At 41.5% G+C, this 12,765-nt stretch overlaps 1 protein-coding gene across 1 annotated transcript in view; it reads right to left on the minus strand.

The window, feature by feature from the left end:
• The window catches only part of LOC116998787 (inactive dipeptidyl peptidase 10-like), a 241,969-nt gene that overhangs the window by 11,500 nt on the left and 217,704 nt on the right, over window positions 1-12,765 (minus strand). Inside the window, 4 exon segments of the mRNA XM_033064890.2 lie at window positions 7,396-7,423; window positions 7,426-7,464; window positions 7,573-7,671; window positions 9,751-9,798. Of these exon segments, the coding sequence (XP_032920781.1) occupies window positions 7,396-7,423; window positions 7,426-7,464; window positions 7,573-7,671; window positions 9,751-9,798 (214 nt within the window).

A 12,765-nucleotide genomic window follows, 5' to 3' on the forward strand; every position in this document is an offset into this window, starting at 1 on the left:
CAATACCATCCCATTAGGGCTGCAAGCCCTGCAGCAAAATAATTTCTTTAACTTTATAACCACTGTGCTGTGGTGCTGCCAATACCTGAGTACATTCTGATTGAAGGACACAGAAAATTAAAGCAGGTGGTGCTGCTTGCAACAAAAGTGAAGGAAAAACCCCCAAACATAATCACTAATGGCTAGCCTAGTTCTGAGAAGGCTGATGCAGAATTTGTAAAATCTCACTGAACATACAAAAAGGTAAAATTTATTCAGCACCCTGATTACCATTTTGTAGGATATATAATACTATTAAGAAGGATGTCATCTGAGAAAACAAAAATAATTGCATTATTGTATCCGTGAATAGATTTCTTGAAACAGAGTACAAAGAAGACTAAAGCATACACTGGAGAAAATTGTATTTTCTCCATCCAAATTCATAGGAAGAAATGGATGCAGGCAGGAGTGATAAGTCTATTTTATGACCAGGAAAAAAAAAAAAAGGTTTACAGCACAAAAGGTGAAATAGAATGGGAGAATGCAGTTTCTAGAAGAACAATAAGATTTTCCATTGAAGCCAAATACACTATTTTCCTTACAAAGAAAATAAAATGTCAGTTTTAAAAGGGAAGTTTGTCATTATTTTCCCCCAAGATAAACACAGAATAAAAGAACAGGCTACCATGAAGTTGTACAAAATGCAAAATATTTCTATGCAGGCTGCATCTGCCAGTGGAATGCAAATTAAAATGTAAAAGTGTCTGTGCTGGCTGTATGGAAATTAAATTGGATGGTCTATGGGAATATCCTGTCTAAGGTGAAAGAAAGATGAAGACAGAAATTATTATTTTGCCAAATAGACTTATGTAAACCCTGGGGAGGAAAGAGAGATAAAATATCCTACAATAAGTGCTGTCTTATAAATACAATAATGTGCTGATTCAATATCTGGCTTTGGCTGTGGATAACACAGACCATCTTCAAGGTAATCACTCAGTTAATTAGCAAGCATATGATGAATTCAAATTCAGTCAGACCTATCTATTTAGTTCCTAGATCATGTACTCAAATCAGGGATTACAGTAGTTTCACGAATACAAGCCGCACGGATTATAAGCCGCACCCCCGGTGCCTCGACAATGTTGCTGTCTTTGTCAATAGATAAGCCGCACCCCGAATATTAGCCGCACTTTCGTTCGTCGCGAGAATCCGTGCGCAGCTTTCACAAATTGGCCAATTAGTAAGAGGATCGCGGCATAGCGGGCTTTACTGGCTCGGGGCGGGGCCAGGCAGGCTCGGCCCGCTCATGGTTGCCGACGGGGCCGGGTGGCCCAGCTCAGCGCCACGGCTCGGCGGGGCTGGCCGGGTGGTGCTGCCGCCGCCGCCGGCTCGCTGGCCCCCCTCTCCCGTCAGCACCGCCCCGCTGCCGCTTTCGCTCGCCCCGCGCCGCGCCTCGCGAGCGCCGCGCCCGCCCCGCGGCGCTTTCGCGGCTCGCGGCGGCGCTTTCGCGGCTCGCGGTTCGCGGCTCGCGGCGGCGCTTTCGCGAGCGGCGCTTTCGCGGCTCGCGGTTCGCGGCGGCGCTTTCGCGGCTCGCGGTTCGCGGCTCGCGGCTCGCGGCTCGCGGCTCGCGGCTCGCGGCTCGCGGTTCGCGGTTCGCGGCTCGCGGTTCGCGGCTCGCGGCGGCGCTTTCGCGAGCGCCGCTTTCCGCTCGCCCCGCCGGCAGGGCTGCCGCCGCCGCCACCACGCTCACCAGCCGCCCCCTCCCGTCTGCACCGCCGCCGCGTTTCCTCGCCCTGGCCGGCACTGCAGGCCCCCCGCACCGCCGGGCTCCCCCACGCTGCTGGCCCCGATTATGCTGGGCTTCCCCCGCTGCCAGGCAGCCCCACCCGCCGGCCTTCCTGCTTCTGCCATGCTCCCCTGCACTGCTAGCCCCAGTTCTCCCGGGCTCCCCCGCCCTGCTGGCTCAGGCTCTGCCACCCGCCCCCGACACTGCTGGCCCCGCCTCTGCCAGGCTTTCCCACCTCTGCCGGGGCCGGCCGGGCTCCAGCTTGGCTTGGGGCTGCCGCGGGCTCTCACTTCCGTGTTGGCAGCTTTTAGAATTTTGTTAATAGATTAGCCGCCCCGGAATATTAGCCGCACTTCCGGGTTTCCACCAAAATTTTGGTCAAATTGGTGCGGCTTGTATTCGTGAAATTACTGTACTTGGTTACAGACTCAGTCACAACATGTTATGCTTGATTTTCCATTATCCTGAGCATCAGGTTTATACTTGGCTTTATAAAAAGAAAAGAAGGGCATTTTTCTGGCGTGCTTAACCAATTTAGTTGTGATTACACTAATTAGTAACATTGCAAAGCAATGAGTCTGGAAACACTGTCAAGTGAGCTCTGTAGAAAACACATGATTCAGGAAGTATATAATCATTATTATTGCAATAAGGAACAGAACAATACTTCCAATTTCTGCTCATTTCTCAGTGCAAGGTTTTCAGAAGCATACACGCTGAAACAGAAGTTTTCACAAGGTATTTATCATTACTTCCAATAATAGGAGCCTCAGACCAGTTACAATTATTTGTAAGTTCTTCAAACTCTCCACAATAGTATGTCAGAAAAATCCATGTTTGACTAGATATCTTTCCAACAGATTAACACATTCCACACAAGTGAAAATATTATGAGTCAGCCTGCTTTCCTTCCTTTAAATATGGGAACAAAACTAACATAATGTTCACAATTGATTTATACATGTTCTATATCTAGGTTATACATAATCTGGTGTATATACATATAGATATGTTATATTTCTAGACACTTAGGAATAGGAGAACCATTACATTTATAAGCTTTTCTCTAAGCCAGAAAGTAATTAAAACCAAAAGGTGTTTTAAATCAAAAGTGATACTATTAGTGAATTTCTCCAATTAAAAAGAAACAACAAACAGAACCTCAGCAAGTTTCTCAGTGGGTGAGAAGTGACAGTGATCATTTCTCAAGCTCCTTTTTGGAGGTCATAGCTGGGCTACTTTTGGGCCCACAGCTCAAACACTGCACTTTGTCCAGCCCTGCATGATGGGTTGTTTGATGCATTGCTTTAGGAAGCAATTTTCCAGTGGCTAGTTTATCTCAAGAATGTCCATGTAAGTAGTCTTTGCTAAGCATTTAAGGTTATTTCCATTGAGGTATATATCAGAACTCCCATCAGCACCAAAAGGCCTCTTTACTCTTCAGCTGCCACTATAAAATGACATTGTATCTGAGGTGTGCTCCTGTCCTCCACAGGGAGACAGCAGACATTTATTTCCCAATACTTGCATTATGCCTCTCCATATTTCTTCTGGTATTTTAATGGCTTGTTCTCAAAGCTACACAAAATATTCACTTTCCAACCTCACTCCCTTATCTTTCTATCAGTCCCAAGAGTGCATTCACTGGGGGCATAAACAGGTTGATTTTTTGTGCACGGCCTAAAACCGATGAAAAATCAGTTCAAAACCAGGTAAACCAACCCCTGCTTATGACCAAAATAAAATAAAACAATTAAACAAATAAACAAACAGAAACCTCTTGGAGACAATTCAGTGCTACTTTGAAGAATACTGGGGTCTTTTCCCCCCTCAAATACCAGGACAATCTTTCCACTGATTCAGTTTTAAAATATCAACTTACATACTAGACAACTTTAAATGGCATTAAATAATAGATACTGATATTTAAGATACATTATCCACACATTTGAAGGAATGAGGTTAATTACAATCAAAGCAAAAATAAAGAATGATTATCAACTCTGATTTTATTACCCAGATTAAATGCCAGAGTCTTTACTTAATCATTTCCTGTATGTTACCAAGAAGTGTATCTTCCAACTTTTTTAATGAGTAAGGGCGAACTATAAGGGGGAAATCAAGGACCTGAAATTTAAACTTTGATCTTAATTATATAGAAAAGAGATGGTAATCACTTTTCAGGCAATTACTGTGCAGCTCTTTAATATATAGATACTGTGTGTATTACAGCAGAAGGAAACTGAGTGTGAAATGTTATCAGTGGTTGAGGTGAACAAATGGAAGAAACGAAAGTGTTTAATCTATTTAACATTTTATGGGCTACTCATCACAATTCTGGAAAGAAAAAAGAGTGCCAGCCAACATGTTTCTACATGAGGATTTGTTAGACAGTCCAGCCATCCAGATGGACATAAATTTAACACAGCTATACAATGACCTACAATTTGAGTATTGCAGCTGCTAATGGATGAATGCTCACACAATCTTTATGCTGATGGTTACAGCATAATCAGGTCCTGGTCCTTAAGTTGAGCTTGAGTCTACATGGAACTGTACTCAGTTCCCACCCAGGTTTCACACCAGGACCAATTCCTCTGGGACAAGTTTCCTTCCAGGATTCAGCCTTAACTGTCAGGCACCTGGAGGCCATGTGCTGGAAGTTCAAATTTACCTGCAGACATCCTTGCATGAATACAGAAGCCTTTTCACAGTCATGCACCTTTGAAATGGCTACTAGCTCTCAGTGATTTGAAAAAAAACCCAAACAGATCACATCAAACATCATCCCCATCACAAAATCACTCACCACCCACCTTCTTTCCCTCCTCCCTCCCTCTTTTCTCTTCTCCCTCTTCAAAGTGCAGTGCTACTGAGATGGAAAGCAAACCCCACTTCTCTGCAAATACTCCACTTTTCTGTTCTTATATCTTCTGGTTTTTTACTTCTAAGTGCATGTTGCCTGGATCAAGATGTTTTACAGAATCTCTTTTCCAAAAAAATTGACATACAATTAAAGCAACACTCTTACCAAGGACATTGGTAAGCATTCATTTTCAAAGGTTTGTCTCTCAATAGCTGGAATTATAATGATAATTATATCATGGCTGAGAATGGAAGAAAGAAAGCAGAGGCAGCTGAACAGTACAAAAGACAGAACTTGTTATCAGCCCCCAGTTCTCATCTAACACTGCTGGCAGTAAGAACAGGGTGTTTCTCCATCAGTCCCAACAGTACCACTCTGGGACTCAGAAAAGTCAAGTATCTGGGAAATGGTATCATCTACACAACTAATCAATGTTCCCTATAAAAGCTACATGTTCTCCTTGGGCCTGAATACTTTCCTCTTTTTTTTGAAAGCAGTACTTCTGATCATGAAATAAACCTTAGGATGTCAATTTGGAGCTCTGTGGGTCAAGAAATTGCCCCCTGTACACCCACAGATATCCAACCATTCTTTCTCAAGAGCTAGGCAGAATTTATTAGGCTCAAATAATCATCCCACAAGGGAACCTCCCATAATTTCAGTGACAGTTTGCAGTTTTATATTTCGTTTGGGGAACTCTTTAATAGAAAAAAAGGATTGCTGGCAACCTTAGCTTTAAGTCTGTAAAAATCTGCTGAAGAAATACAGCTTAATAAAACTTCTTTTTCTTCTAGACACAAAACATGCCACAGTACATGAGCCAGGACAGATGTAAAATTTTCAGTTTCATACTTTCTCTAGTACATAGGGTTTTCTAAAAATAACCTCTGCTAAAGCTAACATTGAGAACCCAGTATTGCAAAGACAAGAATCTGACCTAAAAGAACCAAAGTCTTCAATTATAAATGCAGATACAAAAATCTGTATTGTAAATTGATGAAATTCCTTTTTATCCCATATGCCTATCATAAAAACCACAAAACAAGTATAAAACATAACCATACATCATGACTTGGCCACATTATTTGCTCACTATGTACCAACAACTTTGGTAAATTTAAATTCAAACCCTGCTCAATACTGTTATCACTTCTTTCAACTCTTGATATCAAAAAAACAATTCAAAATGGTATTTTTTTAGATTTTTTTTCTTTTTTTCTTTTCCTTTTCCTGTGATTTCTGGCCTTGGACTTCCCAGGTTTCTCATCTTTCCCCTTCTGTCTTCCCTAGGTTCTCCAGGAGTTTCTAACCCCATGTTTTACCCCAGCTGTATCTGGCAGAAGATGTATTTACTGGGATACTTGAAAAGGGAAGCGTTGCACTGCAACCCCTTTGTGTTTCCCTGCTCTCAGAAACAGCAACAGCCACAAGTGTTTTGCAAGTCCCTGCAGTGCTGCTGGGGTCAATTCACACAGTCAGTTTGCCTTTGGCACTCCAGAAAGAGCTGCTTAAAATGTAATCATGCTCCAAGATCATGCCAGGAAAGGCTGCAAAGATGAAATAAAATCCATGTGTCCTGTTTCTCCATGAGAGAAGGAAAAATATGTTTTGTGAGTCAATTAATGCAGAGAGCTTCCACAACAGCAGATAACTGCAACTGAAAATTCTGAGTTTTCAAACACAAACTGGGATTAGAAATAAGCAGTTTTGTGCCTCTGTGTCCTATTATCTGATCTGAGCAGAGGAATTTGGGATAATTCAGCAGCTCAGGTCTGTAAACCCCTCACATCCATCAATAAGGATGTGTGCTGTCACTGAGGGGAGATCTGCTCCAGGTGACACAGCTCAGTAAAGCGGCATTTTCATGAATTTAGCAGTGCCCTCCTATACCTCTGTTACTGAAATTCACATCAATTCTTTCCAGCTGGGACTGGAAGAAGCTCTGTAGGTTCAGGAAAGCTCTCTCCACCCTGCTGAGCTCAGGTGGAGGAAGGAGGGATGCCCTGAGCTGGCCATCACCACTTTCCAGGCAGCCTTCAAGCACACTCATGGCTGTGTTTTTTCCCTCTGCTGCACATGTGCAGACAAACAAACACACACCCCACCTTCCTTTAAATGAACAACCCAGGTGTTCAGGGAATACCATCCTCCTCCCATGCAGCTTTTCTACAAAAACCAAGACTTTGGATCGTGCCCATCATGCCTTCAACCACTGATGATCAAAAGTAACTTTTATTTCATTCTGGTACTCCTAAAAGCAGTTTTCCTTTATGCATCTCAACTGAGCCCCTCTTGGAAGCTCTACTCATTTCTCTAGGGATAAAAAGGAGCTCATGCTCTGAGTGAGATGCTCTGTGGGCAGGATCAGCAAGGGTCCAGGAAACACTGCAGATTACCTGGAGCTGCACCATCAGAAACGGCAGTGCCTCCCAAACATGAAAGCACAGCAAAGCACACTCAGCTTTGACTAGCTCAAAAAAAAACCCCAGGCATCTCTACCAGACAGCACCTGGCACAAAATCTTTCCTAGAACAAGCTTTTCATTTCTCGACTCAAATGCCATATTTTTTCCTTACAAAAAGGTAAAAAAAAAAGAAAAAAAAGAAAAGGAAAAAAAAAAGAAAAAAAGAAAAAAAAAAAGAAAAAAAAAGAAAAAAAGAAAAAAAGAAAAAAAAGAAAAAAATTTCTAACTTCAGATTTAAGTATTTTCCATGAAGCACTTCTTTGTGATTTTGAGTGATTCCAAATAGATACTTACATTATTAATAGAAGGGCATACTGGTTCGATCCGTGAAATCTTTTGGCAGTGACAACTGTAAAGGGAATTCTTTTAAGAAAAGAGCAAGACATTAAAGGCTGGTAGTTACACAGATGAAAAACAGTAACGTTGTAAGAAAGCTTTTAGCTTGCTAAAAAAACATTTTGCCAGATTTACCGTAATCCTCAATGTGAAGCATTTTGATTTCAGTCTTGTAATTCTTTTTCTTGGAAACAACTTCTTTCAACACTGGGTTATTTTCCAAAATATAAAACTCTAGAAAACAGGAAGAAAAGCCATGTTGAAAGGCAATGGAGAATCATCACACCAGAGATACAACAAGATTTTAAAAAATTAAAGAAACAGAGAGAAATGCGCAATGATCTTGTAAATTAATCTGAAGTTAATCTTGTAAATTAATTCCTTCTGTAAATACATTTTTTATAATGCAACTACTTTTCAGTTCAAAAAGATACACATGCAGTTCATTTTCCTGGCTTTGGCAGGCTTTGTTTTCATTAAGCACTACCAAGGGAATTTCTGATGACCAACATGAACATCTGCATCTCTGACAAATCCTAACAGCAACAGCAGCTCATGCAGCACAAGGCTGCTCTGCTGGGCAGTATCCTAAACCTCATGCGGGCATCCTTTCCCCCAGTATTACCTTTCCAAGGCAACATTTAGCCAGCACAGCTAAATGTGGTCACTGCATGTTCTTGTCTTCTGCACTTCAGCCAAGAGCAAGACAATCAGCTCGGTTTAAAGCTGCAGATTAATTTGAAGCAACCCCTTTACACAGGAAAAAATGGCTAATTTGTTCTTTACTTATTTATTTATTTATTTATTTATTTATTTTAAACTCAAATTACTGATCTTGCTTCCAAAATTTTAGATTATTTTAATTAAATAATAAACTCTTCACTTAGGGCCAAAACAGATAATCTGAAGAGAATGCTTGTTCTGGGCAGTCAACCAAAATGGTATAATTATAGTCTGAGGATGGAATAATTGAAATAATCCTTAATCATTCCTTTATGAATTGAAGAGGATAATCTAATCTTGCCCTGAAACACTAATGGTAAATTATCTCTCTTGTTATTTGGCTTTTTGTTGTTACAACAAACAATGTCCCTCTATCCTGACTTGCTTTATTTTACTATAAAGTGCTGCACATAAATCTCTATTTCAGTAATTCACACTCTATAGTGCTTTAGAAGCAGGTAATAAAGAGCAAAAGCCTGCCTTCACAGAATTGAGGAGCTCCACAGAAGTCTAAAATGCATTTATTTGAGCAATAACAACCTTTAGTGAGCTGGATAAAACTCCCTGCCCTGGGTGTGCTGTGGCACTGGGCTTTGCAAACACAAACAATGGCATTTAAAAAAAAAGGAAAAAAGAAAAAAAAGAAAATTAAAGTGCATATTTTAACACTTCATAACTTAGTACTGTTTATTAGGATGGTGCTTCAACATGCAAGATTAGCTCCACTGAACAGTGAGTGGCCCAGGACAAAGGGGATGCAGGCTGGTACAGTTCAGGATTTCTAGACTGGGAAAAACCCTGGGGATAATCCAATTAATGAAAGGAGGAGATGTAAGAGTTGGTTTAGTGCTTTTGAATGAAAGTTCCCCCATTCCTATAACCCACCCCTCCATGCTAGTGGAGTCACAGTGGAGCTGGAGGTGGCAGTTACCTCTGCTGCACCACCAGGAAATTCCAGCTGCTGAAGGACAGTTTTCACTAAAAAACACCTCAGCAGCCAGGAAACAGAACAGATTTGGCATCAATACACAAGAAAATAATGAGTAAAACTCGGCAAACAGTGGTATAGAATACCCTCCTAAAAAACTTTATTATTGGATTTGTCTTCATTGAAAATGTCAGTGGAGCTGTTCTGATTTGAGAAATAGAAGAGAAGGACTAAATCACCACATGTAGGTCAGCTTTCATGATCAATCATCCAAGGACTCTACCTGATTCAACATAATTGGATTGTAACTTTAAAAACATCTCTAAAAACACAGGAGGTGTACTGCAATGGCAGCATGATCTACATAGGAATGAAAAGGATGAAGATCAACCTGCCACCTAAATTACTGAAGTATAAAAAGAAAATGAGTCACAGGTATTTAGTCCAAAAGATATTTAAAAATCTTGAAAAGCTTTAGTCATTTGATTAACTGCTTTCCTTACCATTTGCTGATGTGGATGTTGCTAAAGGTGATTAATAGGACTTCATATGAATTAGTTTTCATGTACTTGCACGACATTTTCATGTGCTTACTTTCCCCTCTCCCACACTCCCCTAAGAAATGAGGGATGATAACAAAACTATTTCACAAGTATACTCACTTTCAGCATTACTTGTCTTGTGCACACTTACAACTGGAACACCTGGTCCTGTTTTGAGGAGAGAAGGAAACCAGAGGAAGGGTGAGGCAGTTTGTACTCTGCAGTTCAGTTACCACACAAGGCAGGATCCTGGCAGCTCCACACACACAATTCCCTGCAAACACAGCAGGAACCCCACTGGCACCTCTCAGAAGTGACACAGGCTGGGCTACAGGACAACAAAGTGTGAAACAGTCACTGCCCTCTGCCTGTTCAGCAGCCCAGACCCTGCACCAGAAGGAACATTCCTTCATTTTTTTAATAATCTGTATGTTAAGTTTTAAGATGAATAAAAAAATTATGGATGCACTTAATGGTACTGTTTAAAATATAGCAGCTTGACATTCAGAAACTTTTAGGTTGACTGTGAAATGAATTAATGATAATATCTACTTTATTTCTCTATGGAAGAGCTATAGAGGTGTTGAAAAAATATATTTCACATAATTATCTGTTTAAGAAGCTCCCTTGGTATGCCAATTCTGCAAAACCAACTTCAGCACAGTGAAATCCAGGTGTGATGCTGTCTAATCCTATTTCACATGCTTTATTTTCACTGTGCCACTAAGAAACTGAAAATCAGGAATAATTCTTCATGCCAACAGCTACTGAGCAAATGCCCAAGGTGGTTGTGGAACAGGCATGACCAAGCATTCAGCATCCTCAGAAGTGCCTCAGTCTGCTGTCCCTGCTCTGAAGATCCCACCACTTTAAACCTGCAAAAGAAAATTTTATGTCCCCATCCCAAAATGGAATTTACACATGAGAATTTCTGTTTTACCTCAGTGTTTAAATTACAAGCATTCAGTCACTATTGGGAGGAAGAACAATGCAGAAAAGCTGAAGTCCCTGAGGACCCCATGGCAGATGAAGGCATGACCCCTTTGAAATTAGGAGCTACAACTCTTTTTGAGAAGAAAAACAATTCCCTTTGAGAGTTCAGAGACAGAGCTTAATTTATGTGTTTTGAGAGGTTGTCTCTCTCAATTAATTATGGCACGAGCCTAGGGAAATGTAAATACCTGAAATAAATAGCATGATGACACTCACAGCTTCACTGAAGATTTTTATCAGTTTCATTCTCTCCCTCAAGGGGGATGATTGACAAAAATCTTACAGGTAGATTGTTGACAAATCACAGCTTTCTGCCTTAGCTCTCTAAGAAGATAATTTCTTCAGATGTATCTTTTGCTTCAGTTTGTTCTTATTTCCTCTTTTTACTTCTTCTGAATTTGTCATTTTGCTTTCAATTCTTATTTAAGAAAGACCATTTCTGAGGGGGAAAACACCAGCATTTTTCAGCCTATCTCATTTGTAATACTCAAAGAGGAAGGATGATGACATTTTGAAAAAAGGGGATTGTGGTAGATTAAAACTGATCAGAGGGGAAAAAAGGACAAATTTGTGTCACAGGCACTGTGTTACAGAACAAAGCACAGCACTTGGATTTCCCATTGACTTCTATCACTAACCCCAAACCCACAGCTTATTTCCTGCTGTACAAAAGGGGAGAAACAATTACAGTAATTTCATGATTATAAGACGCACCTGATTATAAGCCTCACGTCCGGGTGTCTGCAACGTTTGCAATACAGAGTGTGATAAAAAGGTATCTGTTCTATCACCATCTGTTGAGGGTGGGACAGTGATCCTTATCTCAACGGCAGATATTCTGCTAATGGGCCATCCATTGAAACCAGGCAGGGCATTGTTCTTTATCTTTTCACACCCCATCCTTCCTCCAGCCAGTCATTTTCTGCTCATGGCCATTGAGTCCCACTGTGTGACTGATAAAATTACTGCATCCCATTGGGAGTTGCTCCAGCCAGGGGGAAGAGCCCAACATTTCTTACCAAGACAAAACAGAGGTTTTGGGACACTAAGGGAGCCCTTTCTCCACTGGACTCCAGAGGAAAACCGGATTTCTCCACATCACCACTGGAGCTCCGGAGGGAAACTGCACCTTGTACAGGAGCACTGCTCCAGACTGAGCCACATCTGTCACTGCAGGAGGATGCAGCCACCATGGAATGGGACTGCTGCACAACCCCTGCCTGACGGGTGTCAGGTTGTACTCTGACTGTGTCAGGGTTTGGGTTTGTTCTTTGTAGTACTGTATTTCTATTTTAATTTCCCTAGTAAAGAACTGTTATTCCTAATTCCCATATCTTTGCCTGAGAGCCCCTTGATTTCAAAATTATAATAATTTGGAGGGAGGGGTTTACATTCTCCATTTCAAAGAGAAGCTCCTGCCTTTCTCAGCAGACACCTGTCCTCCAAACTAAAACAGCAACTTTTCATTCTTTGTCCATATATAAGCCGCACCTGATTATAAGCCGCACTTTGGGTTCAGACCAAAATTTTAGTCAAAATGGTGCGCTTATAATCGTGAAATTACCGTACTCCCTTTCTCAGCTATCTTATTTGAGTGGAGAAAGAACATATCTTGCTAGTGTTTGTGAAGTGCTTTCCACAAGCAATGTGGAAAGCAAATGCAAAGAATGTGCTTGCCAAGCTGAGTGGCTGAGGAGCCAGCCCTCCATCAACCAGGCAAGAAATAACTCCTCACTCAGGAGAGCCTCTGGAGATGGATACAGCTGGCAAAATGAGAGAGATCTGCTGGCTGAGGGGAACTGAGAAGGAAAAGCTATCCTAATAAAGGTGCTTGTGGGTAAACAGGAGGTTGAAGAATTGAAACTCATACAGATCAAACCAGTCCAGAGTCCTCCTGAGGTTTTTCTGGGCAAATTGCTTTTGTAACAATTCAGTGAAGGCTTTTTGCTGTGGGAAAATGAGTGTGTATGCACACAGTACATGTGCCATTCGTCTCCTCAAAGCACTTTGCCTCACACTCTCACACACAGAAGTTTGGATGCCTGTTCTACAGGGTCCTTGCCATCAATTTTGATCCTGCCACATGCCCAGCCCAGCCCAGAGCCCTGGCATTCCATGAGACCAAGCTCTGAGGAAACACAG

This window comes from Catharus ustulatus, chromosome 7, assembly GCF_009819885.2.
Source record: "Catharus ustulatus isolate bCatUst1 chromosome 7, bCatUst1.pri.v2, whole genome shotgun sequence".
In the NCBI taxonomy this organism is placed as follows: domain Eukaryota; kingdom Metazoa; phylum Chordata; class Aves; order Passeriformes; family Turdidae; genus Catharus; species Catharus ustulatus.